Below are 26,207 nucleotides of genomic sequence, written 5' to 3'. Positions count from 1 at the left end.
GGCAGGGCTGGCCCATGGAGCTGCAATCACCAGTCCTGATACGGCAGTTAAGCTTATTCCTAATGACTCCATCTAAATCCTGAGAGCTGTTACTATTAAAAGACTAACATAAAGCCACTTGCAGGTTTCTCAGGTGATTTTTTTTCTTATTTCTCACAATTGGTTTTTTCCAACTTTATCTACATTACTAATGGCTCAATTGTTATCAACATGTTTAAACAAAAGCAGAATTGATCAGCTGCCTCCAAATGGTATTTAAACTGCCTTCAACCTCCAGCTTGCACAGAAAAAGCTCATGGTTCTACCACATTAGATTCCCCAGCTAATATGACAATAAAGCAGCCTGCAGTGGGAAAACAACTTGTTAGTTTTATGATTCCTTCATTATTCAAATGTAATGATTAATTATATCCCTACCAATATCCCTTACTCTAAAAAAGAAAATTTACTCTGCTTCATAATTATCATCATTTGAACTATATCTTCACTAGATCAACCTTAAGAAAAGGACACAGTGCAGAAACTTTCTCTTAGAAATTCAAACTCTAGTAACACATAATATTTTATTTATTAAATTATTCCATTAACAAAGTATCTGGAATCTAAAAAGAACATTCCAGGACTATGACATTCTTGATTTATACTAAAAGAAATTATGAAAAAGACTGTACTCTAATTAGCAAATTGCATTAATGTACGATATCGCTCAAACCAACATAATGCAAATTATTGGAAATTAATGATTACTTTTTTTCTCAAGAAAAAGCAGACAGCTAATAAAAGTCAGTATATCAAAGCCCTTTTACAAACTCCCTAACAATTAAAAATCATGCTTAATATTCCTAATTCCACCACACAAATGGGCTTTTTCTCCATCACACAAATAACACATCTAATGCTGAGAAAGGGGCTATCAATCATGGTAGTAGTTTGCAAAGAAACATCACAGAATCAATTTAATCCATGGAGAGCTCAGATTTATGCTGTTACTTAAAAAACAGTACGTTAACTTATCGTTAACTTCATATATGATTAAAATGCTCACATACAACTCTGGATACACTTAAATAAAACCACAAAAAAGCACCACAAACAATAACAAAGTCACCCCAAAAACCAACGCAAGTTTTGATAGCCAGCTATTAATAACCAAAAGCACTAATTTAGAGGGAGACTCCTATCAACTTCAGTAAAGCTCAGGTGCACCTAGTAAGTTTAAGGCTGTTTATATCTTCCAAAACAACAGGATTTTTAATCAAATAAACATGAAGTTTTGAAATACAGAGGGAAAAAACACTCTTTTCTCATAAGAAAAATGTTGAGAAAATTAAATAAACCTAAAAGGCAGTATTTCGATAGACACTGTACATCTATAATTTCTGATTCCAACAGAAGTTGCATAACAGATGTAACAGTACATATTACTACTGGGCCATTAAAATCACAGTTCTTTGGTCAAGTACCACTGTTCAGCTTTTGGAAAGTTCTCAGAAAAGCAAACAGTATTCAGAAACATACTAACTTCTCCAAGAAAGTTTTGCATCAAAGCTTTGCTTTTAAACTTTTATTTTTTAAACAACAGCAAAAAAATTGTCCACTTAGGAAAGTTGTGACCATCTTACATTTTAGAATACAAAACTGAAAAAAAATCCCTATTAAAAAAACCAGGACTTCAGCCAAGTATTCAGCTACTTATTGCTGTAGTTGTAACTCAAGTCCATTGAAACCCCTATGTTTTGGTCGTTTGTAGCGAAAACACGTTTGGAACAGTAGCAGCAATAGAAAACCCCTTTAAAACCTAGACATAGTAACACTGGAGTGAAAATTGGCAGAAACCATAAACATTGGAACATAAGAAAGCTTCCTGTAAAATTACAATTGAACTGGTAGCTAGAAAAGCAGGGTTGATTTAAAATGCTATCCCAAAGCCTTATGTGGGCCTATCCCAGTAAAGAAAAGTCCACTTCCTCCCACCAGATAAAGCCCAAAACTACAGCACTACTTCAAATATAATGAATGCAGTCTTCACTCCACTTCAATGCCTCATCTCCCCCAACCTCCTTCAACAGGTAGAATACAGAAAACTGAAAGAATTGCTAATTCCAAATGTAGGTGATATGCACAAATATACTGTTGAACAAAGTTTGGACAGCAAACAGTACACCTGAGTTCAGTCATACTAACAGAATTTGTAAATAGCATTAGACGAATATATCTATGTCTCTAATATGAATCTAGATGTATTTTCTTACAAAACGCATTAATAGAAATATCCAGGCAAATACATACCATACAATAGCAAAAGCTTTAAGCCCCATTTAATAAGATGACTTTCAGATTAAAAATAGAAGGCAATTAAGATTTACTCAAAATTACAAATAAGAAAAGCTTTCACAGTGCAATATTGAAACTATCACAAAGTTAAGAAAATACTGATATCAAAGTACAATCACAATGTTAAAGTAGACAAAACTACTATACAAGGGCTTGTAAAACTAAAAGGAATGAACACAACATAGGGGACATCTCACATCTGCTCTATATATCTCGTTCCCTAGTCTTCAGAGTCATAATTGTGTCTTTTGGACATTGGTAGAAATCTTGTCAAAACTAAAAGGTTCATTCTTCTTTGTAGACCAGATTTCAAAGCCCAGTTACTTCTTGAAGCACTTCTTCATCACTGCACAATTTCGAAGTAGTGCAATATTGCCATGATGTGCTGAGGCATGAACACATAGCCTGTGTACAGTGCCATTCCAACAATGGAAACTAGCATGGAATCTGAATTACAGTTGAGGAAAAAAGCATTAGAAATGAAAAGTGCACGAGACATCACAAATTGTAGCACTGAAACTTTACCGATTACCTCTTATAACATTATGGTTTTAAATTAGACAAGGTCAACTGTATTCAGCAATTACAGCTACAGGAAGAACCTACTGAAGGCCAGCAACCAGAACACCAGTGGAAACAATTAGCTGAACTGCAAAGGATGCCCTGCAAGTCACCTGTTGCCTTGTCACACACACAAGACAGGTGAGACCATGGGAAGTGTGATGGAGAACAGAAAATGGGCACTGAGAAAACACACGTTTTTACATGCATCTTCCTAGGTGTTGAGCAACTCCTGCAGAAGCCAACCCCACTCAGTGAAGCAGAAAAAAGTCAACCATCACAAAAATCCAAACCAAAACCAAACCAAAATAATATGAGCAGCTGTACTGAATAAGAATACTATTGTTCTTACTTGTGGATGACCTCATTTTTAAGGAGACAGCATCAGACACTGATTTCAACTTCTTGGAATAGAATTACCTAAGAAATTCAATTTACGATGCACAAAACACATCTGGTGTGAAAGTTGTACTGTTAGCATAATACTCAGGAAACCTCACATCCATTTCAAGCTGCAGATGTCCTATAGGCTCTAAGTCACTGCAATATTTGATTTGTCTCTCCATCTGCATGTCATGCTCCAAATTTTTGCTCCTAGGCAAGAGGCTTAATTTATGTATTGTTTGACAGCACTTAGGAAAAATAAACTGCAGGGGAAGTGCAAAGTATGAGTAAGATTGGGACACGCACCTTTCTGTTTCACTCACAAAGCCTCAGAGTATCAGCACAGCCTCGAGTGGTGTACTTAAATAAACATACACTCATTAGTACTTTACTATAGCAGATCACACTGCAAAACAAACTTCATCTGAAGCTATCAGCTAAAAAAATCTTAAGATGACCACTTTATTAGCTGAACACCTAACAGGGAACTTTTGTAAAACTTATATAGAGAAGTGAGATAATAGCTTATAAAATATATGTACAACTGGACTTTCGTCAAGCTCTAGGGCTCTTGAAGCTTCATCTAAAGAAACTGTGGCATTAGATTACTGAAACATTGTCTAATTGAAAACATAAGGTTTCAGAAATTCAGAAGTACTGGAAATTAATAAAAATCTGTTGACTTCATTCAACTACCTGCAGAGATTCAGTAAACTTAGACTGAAACACTATAAAACACAATGGAGATTAACAAGCATGATAACAGCAGACAGCAGTACTCGGTTTCCGCAGGTGAAACCGAGGAGCTGTGCACGCTCTGCATCTTCTAATCAGCACAGCACAAGCGTAACAAACGTTCTGTGACTGTCCCACGGCAGAGCAGAGGAACTAGCTGTGCTTATTAGAGCATAGTAGCTGCTTTGTGTATTTATAGTCCCAGAAGACTATACAGTAAGAGATACTAAAATGAAGGTCAACACATAAATCCCCATTTCCATATCAGCGCTCTCCTCTGATGCTGGGGCACAGCAGCAGCATGACACGCAGCACAGCCACACACCATTAGCTCCCAAGGCCGCTGTGTGTGTGCTGCACCCACACAGCACCTGCAGACACAGCCCACCTACGGGCAAAATGTTTGATTTGAGGACAAAAAACATCTTCTCTGATCTGAGATCACAGGCGATACTTGTGCAACTCATTACATTTGCAAGCTATGCAGCACTTACAGTATAAGCATTTTATGAAAGCAAACATTCACACACTTTCATTTACTTAAATATTTTGCACAGGTTAAAAAGGAAAAAAATACTCATTATTAATATAATTGCAGGGAAAACAAACATTAAGTTTCCTCAGTGATACAGACGTGGCATAGAGGAGGAAAGTATGTTAGCAAGAAACACATTTTGAAGGTAAGAACCACTACCTATAGAACTGTGCATGGTTAAGTCTATAAAAACTTATTACTTCTCTTTTCTAGTAATCTCCATTTATACTGACTTCATACAGGAAAAAAGAAGTCTGATCACACCACTGTAACTTGGGCAAGTACTTTTACATCAAAAATGCGAGTTTCTTTACAAAACTGAGCAGTATGTCAGTAAAAGCACCTTCTTGCTACAACTTACACCCTTCTCTTTGTTAATGTTTTGATTAATTTCTCTCTTTGCCTCTCAGCATTAACTGGAGGTGGTTCATGGTCATTCATACTGAGATACAATTTTAAGATCAAAAGAGCCACACTTCAGAGAAAATACTTGTGATGTCATAACAATACTTGAGAAAATATACTGCTGCTATGAAAGGGCTGGGTAAAGAAGAAAACCTGTCAATAGTGTAAATAATCTTTACACAGATGCCTTTACATAAGCATCTATCAAGTTCTTCCACCTGAAAAGAGGCAGGCAAACTCATCAGCTCGAGGATTAAATACCTATGTAATAAAAGCCATGTGACAAAGCACCATGAAGACCTAGGATTACGAGGTTATGCAGTGTGCACATTTACTTTTTTCTAGGCAAAAATACAAAAAAGAACATTAAAGACACCCATCCCAAACAGAAGGTGAAGGGATTTCCGTATAAATGGCAGAACCGCTGTAACTCCAGAAATATAAACTTGTGCTGAAGGAGAAACGGACTAGATTTCCAGACGCCCGAACAACAGGATGCGAAACGGCGGAATGCGCATTATTCCCAGCTCGGGCAGCATGTTAGTTTGGGAGGGTGAGGAGCTGAGCCCCTGCCTGCGAGGAGGGGACAAGCCCCGGGCGCGGGCGGACGTTGCCGCTCCTCTGCCCACCGCGGGCTCCGGCCGCGCTCGGCGCCTCAGGCCGCGGGCCCCCTGCACGGCCCGGCCCGGCGCCGCTGCCCTCCCGCCCCGGCCCGACTCTCCTCCGCCCCAGCGAGCCCCGGCGGCGGCAGCGCCCTCAGCATGACCACGGCCCAGGCGCTGCCCCTGTACCGCGCCCGACGGGGAGGGGCGGCAGGGCCGGTGGGGCCGCCACACCCGCCCCGCGGCCTCGGGGCAGCGCCGGAGCTGCTGCCGGGCAGAGCTCGGCAGGGACGGGGGCAGCCCCGGGCGCCGCACACACACACCGCCCCACACACCCCCGCCCCGCCAAGCCCGGTCGCCAGAAGGATACTGAAGACGGTGCGCTCCCAGGGCTCCAGCATGTAGAGCGCGGTGACCAGCAGGTACTGGTAGTACAGCCACGACATCTGCTTCAGCGCCGACACCAGCGCCATGGCGCTCCCGCCCGGCAGCGCCGCCGCGCCGGGCCCAGGCCAAGCGCAGTCGGGGAACTGCAGCCGGGCCGGGCCCGCCCTTCCCTGGGCCCGCCCCCCCGCCCCCGGGCCCGCCCCGTCGCCCCCCCCGGAACGCGGCGCTCCCGGCGCTCCCTCAGCCCGGCCGGGCGGTGGCACCTCCGGGGCACCCACTGAACACCGACATCGCGCCCGAGCTCATTTCATTACACCCCGGACCTCGTGGCCTGCCGGCCCGAGGCACACCGCGGGCATGGTGCTGCAGCCTGCTTTCTCGTCCTATTTATATTTAATCTGGCAATCACGGAAAACCCGAAGCCTCTGCTCGGCTACGTGCACCGGGAGGCACGTTAAAAATTGCCTCTACAAGCCTTCAGCTGCGTTGTCAGAGGGTAAAGCCCACCCAAACGACGTGAGTCAGGTGAAGGCCACCTTAAGATCGGCCAACTCTAACGAGATTAATCCATATGAATAGAAAAAGAGGTGACCGTTTACTGTGACTCACTTTGCACTCCGGCACTTTGAGCCAGAAAGCAAAGGGTGTGGGACACCCCTGCCCTGACTGCTAATTGGCCTAAGAGAAAAAGAAATTCCCAGAGACTGTTGTGGGACTGTGTGATTGTAAAGGCCCCTGGCAGTTTATACGGGCACTCCAGTTGAAAGCTGGAAAGGGATGTCCACCAGGCACCTTAACCAAGCAGAGCATGCATTTGGAAGCACCAGGTCCAGGTCAGCAGCCATGACCTCACTTTCCAGGCAGGCACACAGCAGGTTAGAACTGGAACTGACCCACTATTCTCAATCTGCTTAGTAAATGAATTTGTGATTATGTCACTGAGCAGTGTCATTCTGTTCTTGCAGCTACCCCACCCCTACCCTCACCTGTGCTATTTGTACAATGAAAAACAAGGAAATACAACCACAGGAGGATGCACATATGAGTTATTTATATAACTGTAAAATACAACAGGACCAGGAGATAACTATGAAAAAGAAAAGCCAGCTGGCAAACAGAGCTTGACTGTACTATTTCATGTGGCAGTAACCTGAGGAGGGATTTAATTCACCCCAAAGACATTTAGACATACTTTATCTATGCAGATTTATTGAAACACAAGTAGAAATGAGAGCACTTGTACAGTTAATACCCTCACACAACTGCCTACAGGAGCTCTTGCCCCTACTGTTGCTTGTTGCAATTGCTGCTGGAGTCCTGTGCTGATGTTGCTGCTTGAAAACAGTGGTAATCATGAAATGTGCCTTTCTGTATGTCTGAAGTTCAAGGACAAGTGGGGTATTCAGTGCAAGTAAAGCATTCAAAGTTCCAAGAGCATTATCAACGTGGAGCAAACAAATCCCAGTCCTGTCTGCTCCTATGATTCCCAACAAGCTCTGCAATTCAAGTGGTAAGGCAAGCGAAATGCAGCACCAAGAAAGGACCTGGGATGAGAGGAAAAGTAATGTCCAGAGGCATGTAATCTTCAAAATCCCCCACTACATCTGCCCTACTTTATCAACCTGGCCACGCAGTTGTGCTTCACTTACTTTCTCTCTCCCTCTCCTATCATCACCATATATGATGACATATATATAATATCATATTATCATATAATATTTTGGTTCAGTTATTAAATCGTTCTTATCTCAACACGAGGCTTACCTTTTTTTTTTGCAAATGCTCCTCCCCACTGCGGGAGGGTGTGGGAGTGAGCAAGCAGTTGCTTGGCTTAGTTGCCAGCTGGGGTTGGACCACAACACAAACCTACCTGTGTGTAAATCTGCCCAGAACTCCAGCCTAAGGACATCCAACATCCTGACTGAGAGTTGTTTATCCCATGCCATAAACATGACCAATAAAGCTGTGGAGAGCCAATTACTATACAGTATTTATTCCATGTTGTTACAGTAAAATCAAAAGTGAGCAATTCAGTTCCATAGAAAAACCCTGTGAGACTGAACTATCAGCCAGAGGCAGCAAGGAGCTCAGCTGCTGTTGGCTGATAGGGAGGAGGTTACTCCCCAAGAATTCACATAGTAGGAATTCACAGGACTCTGCAGGGACACGAAAACAGCCAGGATGAAATAATATAAACATGGGACTTGTGAGAGATAGGCTTTAACCAATTGAAGTATCTGGCGTGGTGGTGTGTTAACTCTTTTAGCCAATAAGCTGCAGTCCTAACCCTATATAAACTGTGTGGTTGGTGTAATAAATGGTCTTCACTATAAACTTCATAAGCTTGTTGGTGAAGTCCAGTTCCTCCGCCGTTTATAAATTGTTTACTGTAATTCCACAGAGCAGTTCTAACACATACTGAGATAATGGATAGTATATTTACAGGGAATTGTAATAATATACAGACCTTACATGGTATTTACAACATTTTAAATACCCAATGATGCAATCGCCTAACAGTGGAAAAGAATATTGCTCTCAAATGCACACAATTAACTGTATTTCTGTCAAAGAAGTCCCACCATTATAAAGTTCTCTGATGAAAATTTACATTTACAAATCCATATTTTAAAAAGGCTAACATGCCTGCAGTTCTGACACTTCCCACACTCTTAAAACAGTGAGGTATTTTTTTCCACTGCATTTGCACATTAGGAGTGGCTGGCTAGAACATTGAAGAAGTGAAAAACTTCGTCTTTATCCATTACTGCCACTTCAGTTTCACATTCAGTACATAATACTGGATGATATACTTCCTCCTCTTCTTGATTTGATTGTAGAGAGCTAGTTTCTTCACTGTGCTTCATTTTCTTGCTTTTTCTCTTTACCTTCTTTTTGTATTTCAGTATTTCCTCTTTGTTAACAACGCAGTTCATCACAAACATTGCTCTGTACTGTGTTTTGTAAGATTCATGTCTGTAGAGAAGGAGAGAAAATGGAAGTCATACCATTTATACAACTCTGCTTCCAAGAAATCTGTTACCATCTCTGAAAATGAGATTAAAAATATGAAGTCCTATGCTAAAGGGCTGAAAGCCAAGTGAAATATGAAGTTTTATAAACAGAAGTCACAACTACAAAAATAAGAAAATCACAGAATTGCAGTCATCTGTTACATTTTTAGGCATTAAAAAAATGCTGGCTGTTGCTGAAATAACCACCCTGGAGCACAATGGTATTGGCACTGCAGAATTATGCATTGCTACATATAGCCAGTGACAGGCAAAGATCAGAAGTGCAAATGACTCAGCTGGTGGCAGTGACATCCTAAAATGTCTTGCAAGCCTGAAACTCCTTATTTATAAATACCAAGCATTAACACATCCCACTGGAAAAGGCATGTCTATAGTAAAACATAAAATGTATTTTCAGCTGTCATCAGTCTTAACAATTGTATACATGGAGTATGTAGCGAAATTAAGGGCTTTTGTTCAATTTAACACGATGTCCCTTGGCTGCAGTTTTACAGCAGCCTAGACCAATGTAACAGTGGCTGCAGAAGTCCAATCTTGACTTCTGCTAGCTTTACTGCTTGTATAATGCTGTGCTGAGCTATTTCAGTTGAATAAACTCAGGAAAGACCCATCTGGCAATAAAACTGGAGAGTTTTCTGTCAACTTAGCAAACTGAAATACCTCTGTATAGAACAGGGTCAAGCAGTACCAGCACCAGCAAAGCAAAGACAGGGAAAAACAATACCCAGTACACTGAGATGACTTCAGACTGCTGTGGAGTTTCACCCTCAATCAATAAAAATAGTCAATAAATGACATGTAGTTTATTCCTCATTTCACAAAATTTCTTTCTCCTTTTACTCCCAGTTCAAGAGTCCTCTCCCTAGTACAGGTTAGCAGCACTAACTAGATCTGCAATGCAGTCAGATACTGGAAAGCAGCACACACACTGTGGATTCTCAACTAAATACCTTCCTGGTACTTTTAAATGTAACTACACTCAAACCCAAAATTGCTAAGACTCAAACCAAGTAAGAATACACTGCCCTGAATATGCTTAATCCTTCTTTAACAAGGCACTTTACACAAAAATAACCTGGAATAGTTGTACGCCTCTAAACATCAAGCCAAAAAAAAATACAACTATATATCTAAAAAACTCAATCTGCCTGAACTACTTGTTTAGTCTCCAAGATTATTATTTTTTTGAAACATTTATCTTCTCCACTGTGGTAAAGTTCTACATCTCCATGTTGCAGGTTAAACTGATCATCATTCTTACAAACCAGCATCCAACGCTAAACCTGACTCACACCTACCTGCCTTCTCTTTATTTGCACCCCCTTGCAAGACAGAATTGATAAAATCAATTGATCAAACTGAATACACCAAAAAATACCACTGACTGAAAAAAGACATTACAGAAGGATCCCCTATTGCTTCCTAGTTACCTCTGGCAGTCCAGGCATAATGTTGTCATGCAAGCAGGGCAATTCAAAACAGCATCGCTGTTTGGGACAGCTGCAGGTTTTGCCTGCTGCTGCTGTGGTGCTCTTCTCTGGTTACGGTACCTGTCAACCCAAGAAACAAGGAAGGAGAGACAACAAGTGAATTACATGCCCTTACCCTTGGTCATATCAATTCAACTGGCAAACCTTTTTTATATTAACAATACACAAATTAATATTTGGCTCCTTCTGGACACCTTTTTCAAGAACGTAAATAAATAAGGCACACACCAGTATCTTTTCATTTACTTTGTACAGAGAATTTTCATTGGGTGAGACAAATACATCTGCCATGACAATTTGTACCTAATAACCCTCTGCTCTGATAAGGGAGGTATCTCAAGTGCAATCTCTGCAGGCAACATCCATTAATATTATCTTATTCAACAGATATACATTGAGAATTTTATTCAGCTGCAACAAAAACCCCTCAGTAAAGCAGCCAACCGTGTGCTGTTCCTGTTTTATCTGAACATTTTGTGGCTTGCTAAATCCACAGTTTTCCATAACTAGAAATACAGTATTTAGAAGGAACAGATATTAATTAACAATCAAATTATCTTGCAACTTTTCATTCACAGCATGGTTCTTCAGATGAGATTTACAGACAAAACTGGCTGACAGAAATCAGAAACAGTGATTTTAAAAATTCCAAGTTTTGTGTAGTTCTGAAGACTAAACTTTCATTCTGTACAGATAAAACATCTCACAGGCTTTTAAGTTTCATATGCTATAAGTTATAAATAAAAAACTGTTTCACTATATGGACTTGACAGCACTGGCTTTTTCTCTACATTCACCATTTTCATTTAGAATTCTCAGTTGATTTTAAACATCCTACACTTAAAGTATTTATAGTCTCTTACCCTCTTCTCTGTGAGTCTACCCACTCTTGGTCCCTACTGTCTTCTTCTGGGTCATACAGCAGTTCATCATTGGAAGGAATCCGACGCTGTTGATGTTTCCTGTTTTTCTGGACATCCCGCGTATCTGGAAAGATTTGTGCAAATGTATTGCATCCATCAAGCATATCATGATTCTCTACTTAAAGTATCAAAATATCAAGTTTTCAATTTTCCTTTTCCTTCCTTGCAATAAATCTAAACTGAAACTTAAGGGTCTAGCTTTTCTCTCCTCAAAATGCATGACCTCAAAGCATCAACACACCTCACATAACATTAGGATACATCATAGAAGTTGTAGGAACTACACTATGATGATACAGGCTGGTAATTCCTCCCAAAAGGCTGTCTTGCAGAACAGCCTCTCGAACCTGCAGAAGGATTCTGGAGGATCTGAAAGTGAGCAGTGCCGTAAAGATGCCCTCCTCTCTCCTCTGTCATTTACCTATTTTATCTTCATCCTCTGAATCAGAATCAAAGTAAATATCATCATAGTATTTTGAAGTGGTGGCAGGTCCAGTCTGCCCAGTACTTGAGGAAGTACCTGTGGGTGAAATGAGAGAAGTGGTAGAAACCTCCCAACAAAATGACAGTAAATACACAGCCCAGAAGAAACATTCCCTTTCAAGTTACTCTACCCAGAGTGCTCTGTTTTATCTGGGCGTGTTAAGTAATAGCTGTCCCAAATTATTCCCACATCCTGATTATTCACATCACTTGTGTTACTTAATTCACAGTTGTTATCTCTGAGCAAAGCTGCTCCCTCTCTCTGCAATGAACCTCAGGAAGGTTGAAAGGAAAATTTCTTCCAAGGTACACTCTCTTTGGGCACAGAGGGCACCACATCAAATACGTCTGTCTCTGCCCTATGCAATACACACAAGACACACCACAGATCTTTATTCGTGTGAAAGAAATACGGGTGAAGCACATTGTTTCACAAACTTTGATTACAATAAAATTCACTAAAAAGTCTCCCAAAATTTCAGGGCCACAGAAGTTCAAAACAGACCTAGATGAACTGCCAAACACATGCATCACAGCCAGTCTGAACCAAAATTCCTATTCAGTGCTGTATGGATGTGGCAGTGTAAATATTGCGACATATTCTTAACTGCACAACCAAAACCAAAAGAACAGATTTGGCCACTAATATAGATAAAATAATAAACCTGTTGAATGCAGAGTGAAGTCCCTAGACTGAAGTGAATACTACACTGACTCACCAGGACATCAAGAACACTTCACTTGGTGTTCTGCAATAAATAAAAAGAACACATGCTACTTAAATGCCAAAGCACCCATCTCTTGCATCCATAGTGTACAAATTCCAAAACACAGGTATCTTCCATACAGGTTTACAATTAGGAGTAGGTAAAGGAGGAAGCAATATTTTTTCTGACTTTGTCCCCTGACCAATTCATATACCATATGCTATTGCTTTCTTCAAGAAAGGATTCCAACACTTGATAGCCACCCAGACCCACTAGACAAGAGTTCAACCTGCTCAACAGACTTTTAAACACATGTGAAAGAACTTAAAAAATATTGAAAAAAGGGGCCTGATCCAACAAACAAAAATAACATTAAAGCAGGTTATCAGAAGTTCCAAAACTGAATTCATAAAAACAAATTAAACAACGCATTCACTGAAATAGCACCCTGGGACCATTTCTGCAGGCACAATCAGCCATTTTAGGATTTTTCGTTTGGCTTCATAAATAAAACTCAACTATCACTGCACACACAGCCACGAGAACACTACATTAACTTCACACCATTTAACTCATGACTTCATATGCAAGCAGGTAAGTGTGATTTACCCATTTCTGGTGATTTCCATTTGCCTTCCATAGTTTTCATGGTGGTATTCAGTTCTGCTTCCATCTCCTTTTGGAACTCATCGTCACTGGAAGACTCGCTCTCCCCAGTCAGGCACTCCCGTATCAGCTTCCGCTTCTGGTCAGGAGTGCCGTGCAGGAGCACATCCACCTCATCTTCTGAGCTACACACACAGCAGCGGCACACAACCAATTATTACAACCAGCTTAAAACACGGACGTAATAAGTTGGAGATCGAACATCTGAATTATGTGGGTGCACTAGGAAGCCCTTATTCATATCCTTATGGGAAACATACTTATTAAAACACTTTATTAGCTTGATAACATTAAAACTGTAGTTTAAAAGCAAAGGAGCTCCAGCCGACGTGAGCAGCTGTCCGCAGGGCTCTGCCGCTCCCGCTCCGCGCCGGGGCTGTAACACACCGGCACTGCTACGGTCACACCGGCACACGCCGCTGCCAGGGACGGGAAGAGCCGCGGCTGACGCGGGGCCGATGCTGCTGCACCCGCGGGCGGCCAAGGGCCAGGAAGGAGCCCCGGCGCGGGGGCCTCCCCTCACCCCCGGGCCTGGAGACACCGGCGCGAGCGGGGCCCGCCGACCCGAGCCCACCCCGTCGCCCGCAGCTCCAGACGCCCCGCGCTCGTCCGCACCTGGTTAGCGCTCCCTCCTCGTCGCTGGGCTCCTCCACCACGTACGGATCGTCCTCCTCCCGCAGGCGGCTCATGGCGCTGCCGCAGCCAGGCCCGACCCGGCCCCTTCCGGCGGCCCCGCGGCTTCCGGCGCCGAGCCCCGCCCGCGCCTGTCCCGGCCCGGCCTGCCCCGGCCCGGTCCGTCCGGGAGCCGCACCCTCGGCACGGCCTCGGCACGACTCGGCTCGGCCCGGCCTGGCACAGCATGGCCCGGCCGGAGAGCGGCGGCCCCGCCCTGGCACGGCCCCGGCGGCTCTCGGGCAGCGCCGTGGAGACAACGCGAATCTTTTCCCTGTGCTCCTTGGAGTTGCCACTCCTCGGGTCACGTTTTAAGCACGTTGCTCCGGATTTTCCGAGCCAGGATTAGCGTTTTAAGAGACACACCCAATACCAAGAGGATTGAAAAAAATTTAATGAGCTAGTAACACTGAACAGCGAGAAGACTAATCTAAAAACTGTTCCCACATCCTACTTAAAATATTTACAATTCTGTTAACTGTATATACATTGTCATCTTTGTCCCTTATAGTCTATTTATAGATGAGTTCCTTAGGAATTATACCTGTTGTATTTGGAAGATGAACAGCACAGTACTGGTGGTGTAGGCATTGCTGGGAATACTCTGTACTAGGTGAGTTGCCAAGAGCCATTGGGCACTGGCCATCGAAGCCTGAGGTGATGCATACAAGAATCAATGCACAATGCAAATTTCTCTGCAGTGTTCTGATGTGCAAGGCAGCAGGGTAAGGATACTACACTGTGCAACTCACCCTATTTGAAAAAAAAAAAAACCACACCAAAAAACCCACAGCAACAAATTTCACACCTCTGTGTGACAGTATTGGACATCTGTAATCAGAGGCATTGACTTACACTGATCTGCACTTCCAAACATACCATTCACCCAAAATTCTGCTGCTCCACTGAAGGTCTACAAACCCAAATAAAGCAGCAATCCCCACTGTGAAGAGCAATTCACCAAGTGAAGCCTAATTCTACTACCTCCTGAAATTACACAACAGAACAGCACCTCTTGGAAAAGATTTGTGGTTCAAGGAAGAGACACAAATCAATAAACTATTAAAACTGCATTCATAATTCTAAGTCCAGTTAACAGAGTGAGACCCTTCTCACACATTCCTTCATAGGGGATAGCTTTACGTTTTTATCTGAAGCAAAACTCTGGGGGCAGTATTACCATTCAGAGATATTTTATGGACTTCATGAACTCTCTTTCACTACTTTATTTCCCCTTTCTGGAAAGAAATCCCCAAGAAGTTCTCTGCAAAGCATTTCTGCCAAAGAAATTGCAGAGTCAGCCACCAAGCTCAAAACCATTTAAGTGCACGGGGTAGGAAAGTCACAGACAGAGAAAACCTGAGAATGCAAGTGAAAAAGTACCGGGTGAGTAGTGTCAGACCAATCCAATACTTAGTCAATGGTTTTCACATGATGAGCAAAGGAAAAAAAAGCTAATTTACTAGAAAATATTAAGCTTACAGATTATACAATGTCTGCATAATTTTAGAAAAATCATTGATTTCATGGTTTATTTTACAATAATTGGATTAGTCTACAAGTTAAGGCAAACATACTAATGCATCTGCTTTTCCTTTTAAATCATAGTTATAAAGGTTACACAAAGTTCTCCAAAATTTCTAAGAAATGTTCACAATTGAAAAAAAGATAAGTTTTTTGATAATCGGTACATGGAAAAAAACTAAGACAGTGTATACAATGTCATTATAGTAACAATATTCAAATATCTAATGGTAATATTTAGGCCATTTGAACAATGGGCTTCAAATGGTGAACTTCAGAAATTACTTACAAAGGTAAATAAGGTTGCAGCCGTATCATAGTATTCATAACATGAATATGATTATATTGGCTATTTTCACAAAACCCGAGCACTTGTTTTCTGAACAATGAAAGCATATAATGATTAAATAAAAATGAATATGTATGTGGAACAAGTATGCTGTTCATATAGTCTGGAGCTACTTTCAGGTTTTTGTTCTAATATTCTTTCAAAAGAAGAAGCTTGCTTATGTGCACTTTGTCAAATATTTTCTCCAGGGAACTGTAAATGCCTATTTAAAGTCATGAAAACAAAATCCAGAGGAGGGCAGCCCTTGTTAGTGGGAGGACGGAGCGTAGCTTATGTGTCACCATTTAACACTGCCAGGCAGCTCTGCAGAAGCTGTAAGTTACCCTGTGAAAATAAAGAAAAACATCACCACATTTCTCTTCTTTCTTTTACGCTTGTGACAGATGTTTTTTAAATAGCAATATCCCCACAAAAGCAGAACAGACAGGTTTTAATCATATGGAAAAATACTTGTGTAAGTAACTTTTATCTTAAAAGAGTTTTTTGAATGTAGGAATATTATGTTTCTTCCTAAAGACCTAGTCTAGTCACTAAAACTATTCACTTCAGAACACTCTCTCAGCAGCAATGAGGTTCACAGTTGCAAAGTTTTAAATTTTTTATATAGCAGTACCATTACTCTGTGACTGGAATACAACTCCTACTGAATTTATCAACAAATATTGAACACTTCATAGCACTCAAAATCTCATCACTTGTAGCAACCATTCAACCTCAGAGCTCTGTTCAAGAACAAGCCTTGGCTGAAAGACAGCAGTCTGATTTACATGCCTAGCCAGGTGATTTAAACATCAAAGCTGAGTTTAGCCATTACAGCTGGAGCTACAGAACTGATTATAAGAACATTAACTCAGCTTAACTCTAAACCAACCTCTCCCCTTCTTTCCAAACACAGTTTTTAATCTTATTTAAAGCATTCTGACTCTACCATGAACTGACTGACTTTCAGGTATCTGAATGAAATTACCTTTGTGAATTGAAGCAAATGTGACTGACAAGCCAGGATTTACTTTGCAAAAAAACCCCCACCAACACAACCCAGTACACATTGTTTTGTGCATTCATTTACGCTTAGATAATTTTAAACTACTAGATATTCATTATGAAATAGCTGGGCTAGATTTGTTCCCAAATCTGAAATCTCTGTGTAAGAAAAAATGTTAGGCTGTTGCCAATATTAAAGAGTAATTTCTATCAAGTTCAGATAAAGTGCAGAAAACAAAGGAGTCTGAATGCCAGGAACATGGAGAAAAATTGCATACTTCTAAAAAACTACTTGGATCCACAAGCAAACATGTAAAAAAACTTCAAACAGACAAACACATGTAAATAGCTGTGATTTGCATGCCCTTCATAAGCAGTTCAAAGAAATATTCAAGAATTTGTAATTCCTTTTTCAGTTAAAAGCATCTCTGGTGACCTATGGTAGATAAGCAGGACACAGCACTCAGCCCAAAATGGTAAGATATCATAATTCTATCCCGCATTAAGGTTCTTATAATCCAGATTAAGCAATTAACTGATCTAAAGCCTTCAAAGCAGAAGATTCCCAGTTATGCCTACTGAATCCTTCTCAGTCTTATCCAGAAGGCAGCAATTTCAGTTACAGCTTCAACAGTTGTCTTTTTACGCCTATATAAGCAGAGGACAGTCACAGACTATTTTTTAGAAGCCTTGTAATTCCAAGATATGAACAAGTTCTCTATAAGAGAGAAACGTGGAGACTTGGCCTATCTTTGTGGTGTACAAGATTCATAAATCTAAGGTCTCTGTTACTGAAAAGCTGATTATTGACTGTAATGAATTAATGAATGAAAAGGAATACTTCAGTCTGAGGTCTTCAGTACTGAGATGGAATACTTCAGGCTGAAGTAACTTGTGAACCGCACACATCACCTGTAACAGAAGTGTGACAGGAGTCCTTTGGCCATGTTCTTACAGCAGTGTGAAGGGTATTTGCAATTTACAGGCAATTATGTAGCACTCTAAATAGACAGTACCAAGACATCTGTGCTGGTTTGGGCTGGAGTAGAGTTCATTTTCTTCCCAGTGGCCAATATGGGGATGTGTTTTGGATGTGTGTAAGAGTCTAAAAACTGACGACTTGTGCAGAAAACAGTGTTGATAATATTGAGATGATGATGTTACTGCCACACAGCTTTTTCTGCTTCTCGTACTGCCATGTGGAAAGGTGGCTGGGGGTGCATGGGAGCTGGGAGGGGACACAGTCAGGACAGCTGACCCCAAGTGATCACAGGACATCACGCTGAGCAGATAAAGGGGGAAAGAAGGAGGAAGAGGGAGGCATTCAGAATGCTGTTTTTTCAAGTATATGTAATGGGACCCTGCTCTCCTGGAGATGGCTGAACATCTACCTGCCTATGGAAATCAGTGAATTAATTCCTTGTTTTGCTTTGCTTGTGTGTGCAGCTTTTGCTTTCCCTATAAAACTGTCTTTATCTGAACTCACAAGTTTTCTCACCTTTACTCTTCTGATTTTTAGTTGCCAGCAGGGGTTAAACCTTGAAAACATCTTTTACACATCAGTCATTTCCAGACTCAGCCAGCCAGAATATGAAAATTTTCCAAATAGGCACATCATTCATTTTCAGTTTATCAAATTCACAAAGTTCACAAGAACTATGTGATTTAAATTATAATAGACCAAGGCCAATAGAGGCTTTGAGCCATTACCCTTTCTGACTGAAATATCTGACACAGTTGACTCATAAGAGCACAGTTCAAGAAACTGCTACATATTCAGAGTCAGAAAAGTGTTTCTTGCCAGCTCAGACTCCTAAGCTGTAGATATTAAAATTACTGGCAGAACCACAGTGACAGAAACATCCTTTTCAGGAAAGAAGGAATTACTGACAAAACATTTCATCAAATCTCTTAGCACTGCATTTTGCTTACTTCCTTCTTCTGTCAGTTCCAAACAGACATCTGTTGCTAGTAACACAAGAAATTCTTTTTTCAAAAAACCCATAGAGACAAGAGCATATACATTAATACTGGTGGGGAAAATATGTTTCTGGGTTTTTATTTGTTTTAATTTGAAGGAAGTTACTATCTTAGTTAAGAATTCATATGCTAAAAGACTCTAAAAGTACAACCAAGACTACAAATGCTCTAAGTATTTGATTATAACCTTAGAAGTTTCATCAGCTATTAAACCTCCCTTCTTAAACATGCAGCCCAACATAGGAACACCTCAAGATCCAACGGTTTGCAATACTGAATAGTACACCAAATACAGCTTTTGCATTAAAATGGCCAAACACTTTGTCAGGTCTATTAGCTCCAGCTGCATGAAGTCATGAAGGAACACAGTGCTAGCAAAACAGAAGCACTACTGAGGGGGATAATCGGTCAGAACAGCAGTACAAAAAGAAACATCAATCTGTTTAGTATAGGTCAGAGACCAAGGAGAATCTAAAGCTGCAGTTTGACAGCTATTCTAGGTAAGTCTGGGGTACATGCTGCTAACAAGAAGGCAGCACTCTTTTATTGCCAGACCCTCCCAGCCAAACCTGTCTGTACAGGTATGCTGTGAAAACAAGACTGGAAGTAAAGCTTAGAAAAACCCAGAGCAACTTTATACTCCTCCTTACTATGCAGCTGCACACATAACTGAGCCAACATACGGAAAAGGAACAGTCATGCATCATCATACTTCCTGGCAGGACTTTGCACTGTCATCAACTTAAAGCAATCTCAACACACAGTCTGATTTTTAGCTTTTTCAGAAATCTTGACATGCAATCTGGAAAGATAAGGATATCTGCAGATCAAAACAAGTATTTTATAGGGAAGTAGTATAAACGTCACTGGGCTGAGAGGATTTACTTACTATTTGTATATAGTGTCCTTGATACTAAAAGTGTATTTCCCTATCACCCTCCAGTCTTCCAGAGCTACACAGCCAGATACAGCTCACAAAATGCGAGCTGTGCTTCAGAACCTTCTCCTGACACTGTGGTGATCTTTCTGACATCTTCAGCAGCGACCTCTGTGTTGGGATTTGTGTTTTTCTTTTCACACAGAGCAAATAACTTTTAACAGTAAGTTGTGCAGGAGCCTTCACTGTGGCTGAATTTCTCTCTAAGACAGCCTGTCGGGTGAGTTCCAGCACCCAGTGCTACATTGTCCTTCACCTACATGTCTTCTGTGCCAGGCAGCACCAAGTTCAGAAGCCACATGGCTGGATGGATCCAGAGACAAACACATCTGCATGGCATCTAGTCTGGAGGCACTCGTTACAGAAAAAGAAAACCCACAACAGAAGATGTCGAGCAAAAGCTTGCAGCAGCGGTATCTGTTTGTCCAAGACCTTGTCCCCACTTCGCATTTTTACTGGAAAAAACACTTTAACCAGGATAACAGGTCATGGTGCAAAGTTTGCAAGTGCTGTGCTCCACACACTGTCGACAAGCAACAGCCATTTTGTTGCTGCCAAAACGTCACTTGCCTGCCTCTAGTAGGTGCAGAAGAAGACAGGGACTGCTACAGCATCAGGCAAGGATTTTGTCCAGAACTTAAAAGCAGGGGCTTTTGATCTGACTTAAGTTACTGCCTACATTAAAAAAGTAGCTTTCTTTTTTGCTTCTACTAGTCCTCTTTTGGCTGTACTGCAAGAGGAATTAGGTGTACAGAGACAGCCCAGCTTAACCCAGCCAAAACCAGGGCTGTCCAGCCTTCCTGAAATGAGCGCACTGCTCGTGATTTACACTGTGTTCATATTCCCCTAACACACATCAGGGTACAGTGCTACCTCAGAAAATAAACAAACAAACAAGCAGACACACAAAAATCCCCAACAACAAAAAACAAAACAAACAAAAACCCCCACCACAACAAGAAGTCTTTTAATATCTTCTTTCTTCCTTTTGTGGATCTAACTCAGAGTCCACTAAACCATTTCATCCTTCCATACTCTGTACAAACTAATAAAAACTATCCATAAGACTATCCTCAAATATGCTGGTTATAGCATCAATAAGAACATTTCCCATTATATATAACACTGGAAAATATGGTCTATTGCACTTATAAATTCTGTAATAATCTAACTCAGAATCCACAGAAAGAAAAACACAGCAACCAGACTGATCCATCTGTAGTAGCTTAGCTTGTTTTAAATATTAAACATTGGCTTGAAAAAAGAGAGCTTTCAAACCTTGTGAGAAATGAAATACCCTTTCAACAGGTCACAATATTTGTTAATATTTCAAGAATAGTCACCCTTAGTCACAATGACCTTTTATGCTATAAAGCTTTAAATACTCAAAATGTCTAGTGAATGTTGTGTTTCATGACAAAGTAGGTGAAAAGGGTCAGCAATAATTCACCTTCAGAAACAGAACTAAAATTCAAAGCTTCTATTACAGCTTTATATACTCCTTGTTAGCAAATTCCTTAAGACAAGGTAAGTCACAGACTATCTGAAGAACTGTCCTAAACACAAGCTGTGGTGACAACAGCTAAAAAACTTCAATCTCTTCCAGGTAAACTGAGGACACCAAGCATGTACCAAGTAAGTTGTAAGCTACAGAAATCAAGCACCTTCCCACTGCCTTCCACAGTTATTAGCTGTCAAAACTCAAGAGAATATTGCTATAAGACTGTAACTTGCATAGTTAATAGAAATTATTCTTTAAGGATACTTTAGATAATTGAGACATTGTTTAAGAATTCTAATCAAGCCATGTGGGGACTTCAGCAAGAGTCAGTTACAAGAGATGGTGAAGAGTCAATGACTGAGGCAGAACAAAAGCACTGTGGATTCATTCTCTTATTAAAGCACAATGTTACAAATCAATAAAAACTATTGCAAGTAAGACTGTTAAGACTATTTAAAGCACAGTTAATCTGAAAAAGAAGCCAAGTGTTCCATAGCTTATTGATTGTTTTACTAGCTAAATATCCCATTCAGCTAAACTTATACCTACAAAGATTTAAAAAAAAGTCTCCCAAACACCCCTTTTCACACTAATTAGTTTTACAAACAAAGGGTGTAGCAGAATGAACAATGACACCATCAACACTACTGGAAAGAGTGTAAAGCAGAAATACACCTCCTAACTAGTCCTTTCAACAGATATGTTCTGAGTTAATTCACAGCTTCATAACCAATGCAGTTTCAAATCTGTGATGAGAATGAGAAATGCCAAAGAGCTGATTTAAAAAGAAAGCTGCCTCCTTTCAGTATAGGACTGTTCAAGTAAGAGACTGTTGTACTTGTCTGTGAAATCAGAGCAGCTAACCTGTTTGAAACAAAAAAATTATTTTCAGATGGATTAAAAGAATCAAATACATTGTGAAATTTAAGGACAGTACAAGGCCCCTGAAGTTTTTTCCTGCAAAAATTTATTTTCCTGAAACAGCTATCTGCAACATTCCACTTTTGTTAAAAAAGGTTCAAAAAGCATAGTAATCATACTGATCTGACTTCAGACAGGCCTTGTGATCTCATGCTTAATAGTTAACCTATCCTATACATCAAGTCCCAACATCTGGGTAACAGAAAAAACCACTTCCTGTTCTGTAGTAAAATAGTGAGATGTGGTTTTAAAAATAGGCAGGTTTTCAAGCTCTGCAGCGATAGAAACATAAAACTGAAGCCCAAATTGTCTTCCAGGAGATGAGTTTTCCAAACGCACCTCAACAATACCAATTTCTCACAGATACTTCACCTGTATTTTTTTGTTTTCTCTATTATTAAATAAAATTCACCTTGCTGGATGATGCTTAAATTCAAACTCCCCTTCCTGAATGTGAAGTACATTTGGTTATAATCAAGCATATAATACTCAAAATCAGTTGAAATCTAGGCCAAAAGAGATCACAATTACCTTAGCGTGCTTTAATTCCAGTTCTGCTAGTTCCACCAGATTTTTTCTGAATGCTGCAACTCTTCTTGTCTTAAAGTCTATCAATTCTATAGAAAAAAAAAGTGGACTCATTAACAATATCCTTGCTAGTGGCCTTAGTTGTTAACAGACTTCCCCTTCAGGATGGAAGGGGTAAAGGGGAAGGTAAGGCAAAAAGAAAAAACTCAAGTTTGATCTCAGTACATGCCAGGCTCAAAAACAGTGCTATGCAGTGGAAGAAAGCAAATCACCACTGCAGTTCCTGACCTCCAGGTAACCTTTTGTGTGTGGACACAAAGCTCTTTTGAAAACAGACTGCAATGTCGGTGCTTTTAACATTTAATTCTCTTATTCCATCTGTACTGTTCTTTCAAGGCTGATATGTGAAAGTCTTTGGGGAATATAATAAGCTACAACTAGAATGAACTACAGTGTGCTTTCTGCATATACCTTCGTGGCTAACGGGATCCCTTATTCTCCACTGCCTCATTTATAGGGATCGTTAACCAGACTGACTGGTTCAAACAACCCTCAAATGATAAAAACTGAAGAATATGTGTTGAACCTTGAGCAAATCTGCCCCAAATGATGAGTCAGATGACTACTGACTCACAAAAGTATTGACATAAAAAAGACAGTAAGTTTCAGTGAAATCTCATTTCCTTGTTCCTCCCTTCTCCAATGTAGTATTGTATCTGTGACAGAATAATGCATAAAACCAAAAGGGGAATTTCAACAACACTTTCAAAGATTTGTCACCATTACTAGTTACCATTTGTTTCCTAGCTTATGCATATGAAAAAAAAGGTTAAATAACTTGCACCTGGACTTCACTGTGCCTAATGGAGCTATGAGGAGACACAGAAAAGTGTAATTTGAAGTTTCTAAAATAAATACTCATTAAAAAAATAATAGCCCTGCTTAGGAAAGAGTATGAAAATGTATTCTCATTAACAGCATAAATTTTAAGTAGTAACATAGGATCAAGGACCACCTAAATACCTTGTTTTGCTGATTCAGAAATTTTCTCAAATTTCTGACAGCATATTTGTTGAGTAGTTTCAGCTTGCAGCACATCTTTGTTTTTTGCTCTTGCTTTATCCAATGCCTTATTAGCATTTTCATAATCCACTAGTGACCTAGATCTTCTATAGAGGAGATCCTATAAAAAAAAACATAGAGGTTGTTTAGTTTCTAAGACTCTACCCAAGACTTTTATTATATACGAATTAATTAAAAACAAATCAAATTAATTTTAGTCCTTCTGGCTGTATTTCCATTCCTACTAAATTGTTTGCATTCACTTAGTTCATCCTGCATGTCAAAGGGATGTCCATACTAGATCAGACCCACAACTTAATACTGTTTGGTCTCCATCTTGTTTGACAGAGGCTCGTAACAGATGGCTTAGATTAAACTCCAAAAAGCCTAAGAAGGCAAATCAAGGGAAATTTCACAGCTTCTTGGATTAGAAACAAACTACATTTAGATTATGTATTTTAAATACACAGAGGGGCCAAGAAACAGCAGTAAATTTTTTGTGCAAGTTATTGCTGTGATCATCTAACTGCAGACATTTTTTGTGAAATGCTTCCTCATTATGTGACGTTATTTCATCATCTTACATCTAACAACAATAAGAATTAAACTTTATGTAGCCACACAATATCAAATTTGGGCCACGTGGTTTTGTATCAGCACTAGTAGATCATATAGAGTTTTAATATTTACAAATTTTAGTATTTACAAGAAGGTAGAATTGCTTGCTGTTACAAGCATCAAACACACTGCAAACACACAAACAATTCACCAACAGCTCTTCCATTGTTTTTCATTATATTACATGATTTGGACTCCACAAGTGACTCACACAGTTCTCCAAACAGTCAGTCCCACAGTCAGCAATTGCATTGTTATTCCTTATATACAAGAGATACAGGTTTTACAGTTAAGGGAAAAATTGTAAGCTAGAGGTGGCAGCATTTTAACCTCTCTTTATTGTGTGTATCTCACAATGATCCCTTATCACCTTCTCACTCTCTTTTTTTTTTTTTTAATGTCAAAGAAACACAATTTCACTGAACAAAAACCCATAAATTCACCTTAGCAGCTTGAGATTCCCTAAGGTAGTACTTCAGAAGATCAGAAAGTTTAAGATCTTCATCAGCAGATACCCGAGCCTCTATTTTCTGGAAAAAAAAAACAAACCAAAACAAACCACCACCACAAACAAAAACACGGTAAGTAAAAGCATCAATTTAAAAACATCCAGACTTTGGGCATTCACTTATATGATACAAATTCAATGTAAAACATACAGTACATGACAAATTGATTTCTTCAAAACTTAAGATCAGGCATTAATGGCAGAAAACCTAAAGATGCAAAATGAGAAGCAGTATGAGAGTTTTGTATGAAAATGTAAGCAATAACCTACTGTGCAAGCAGTAATTGACAATTAGCTATTTTAGACACTGCTTTTTTTTCCCCAAGATCAACTCTATACATATATATCATCTTCTAGAAAAAATGCAGAGAAACAAAACTTGTATTAAGAGTTGCATGAGAAGTTTTATGTTGATGTTGAGATGAAAGGAAAACAGATTTTTAAGGCACCTTTGCAGACTAGTTGTGTAACTGCTTGTACTAAAAATGTCTAAAAAGACCAATAAATTAATTTGCTTGTATTTGAAACAGATATTTCTGTGAACTCAGAAACAGAATCTGCAGGTGCATTTTTAAACCCTGATTTTAAAAAAAGTAATTTCTAAAATACAACATCTTGAGTCAAAGCAAGTACTTCTGTTAATTTTCTTTAAAGTACATATTTACACAGGTACAATTGCCTGTTAGGAAATGTACACGTTTCTCATTTGAAAGTTTTCCTGATAATGGCATCCATCTTCTTGCTACCAAGCCAAACAAATAAGGCAAAAGAGAGAAGATATTTGAAAATCTGTTTAGAAGAATCAGCAATAGTATTTCTGAGTCAAGTTATTGCATAAACAGATCTTGGCTCCAAAAGAAAGCAGCATGACCCCCCTTTTTTTGGATTAAGGACTACATTTCTTCGTTTCTTTTATCTGTAACAAGTTCTGTGATACCCAACAACAATTATGGAATATTTCTATGTATTTTAGAGGAACAGAAGCTTTACTAATGTATTACAGGAAGACTGCCTAGAACTGTTTAGTAAAGACTGAAAGCTCCTAAGGTTCATTTTACAAAATCATTTTACAAAACAGATGAATGAACTCTTATGCTTTCTCACTCTGTACCACACATTGCATAAAAGCTTCATTACAGAAGCACCCATAAAACATCCACCCATTAATGTCAAGTTAACACAACATTCATTTCTTAATACATACCCTTGTTTTGTCAAATAACTCTGACACCTTCAGAAAAAACCTGTACAAAGGAAACAGCTTATATTACAACATTAATTTGAACAGTCTTTCTAGACTTCTTAGAACTCACAATACAGTCTGCATCTGGCAGTAAAGACTGCAAAGGCACTACCTAGAATTGTATTTCACAGAA

At 39.8% G+C, this 26,207-nt stretch overlaps 3 protein-coding genes across 4 annotated transcripts in view; all 3 read right to left on the bottom strand.

Annotated features, from left to right (window-relative positions):
• Positions 1–544: 544 nt before the first annotated feature.
• On the bottom strand, positions 545–6,122 carry SPTSSA (serine palmitoyltransferase small subunit A). The gene is made up of 2 exons (XM_071557949.1): positions 5,927–6,122; positions 545–2,781 (listed from the first exon to the last, which is right to left on the bottom strand). Exons 1-2 carry the CDS (start codon positions 6,027–6,029, stop codon positions 2,678–2,680), a joined length of 207 nt encoding a protein of 68 aa, XP_071414050.1. The 5' UTR covers positions 6,030–6,122; the 3' UTR covers positions 545–2,677.
• A 1,793-nt stretch (positions 6,123–7,915) lies between these two features.
• On the bottom strand, positions 7,916–14,218 carry EAPP (E2F associated phosphoprotein). Its single transcript, XM_071557948.1, has 6 exons — positions 13,863–14,218; positions 13,191–13,372; positions 11,813–11,911; positions 11,332–11,455; positions 10,409–10,528; positions 7,916–8,919 (listed from the first exon to the last, which is right to left on the bottom strand). The coding sequence occupies exons 1-6, from the start codon at positions 13,934–13,936 to the stop codon at positions 8,655–8,657; spliced, it is 864 nt and encodes a 287-aa protein (XP_071414049.1). The 5' UTR covers positions 13,937–14,218; the 3' UTR covers positions 7,916–8,654.
• A 73-nt stretch (positions 14,219–14,291) lies between these two features.
• SNX6 (sorting nexin 6) overlaps positions 14,292–26,207 on the bottom strand; it is a 29,986-nt gene continuing 18,070 nt past the window's right edge. For both annotated transcript variants that reach the window (XM_071557947.1, XM_071557946.1), the window contains exons 10-14: positions 26,036–26,075; positions 24,767–24,853; positions 23,667–23,826; positions 22,647–22,732; positions 14,292–16,116 (exon numbers count right to left, since the gene is read on the bottom strand). In XM_071557947.1, the coding sequence (XP_071414048.1) occupies positions 16,063–16,116; positions 22,647–22,732; positions 23,667–23,826; positions 24,767–24,853; positions 26,036–26,075 (427 nt within the window). In that variant the 3' untranslated portion in view covers positions 14,292–16,062. The remainder of the gene's footprint in view (positions 16,117–22,646; positions 22,733–23,666; positions 23,827–24,766; positions 24,854–26,035; positions 26,076–26,207) is intronic.

The sequence above is a fragment of the Pithys albifrons genome, chromosome 6 (assembly GCF_047495875.1).
Source record: "Pithys albifrons albifrons isolate INPA30051 chromosome 6, PitAlb_v1, whole genome shotgun sequence".
Taxonomy (NCBI): domain Eukaryota; kingdom Metazoa; phylum Chordata; class Aves; order Passeriformes; family Thamnophilidae; genus Pithys; species Pithys albifrons.
Note: the sequence above shows the minus strand (reverse complement) of the source record. Positions and strands in the feature narration are given on the sequence as shown.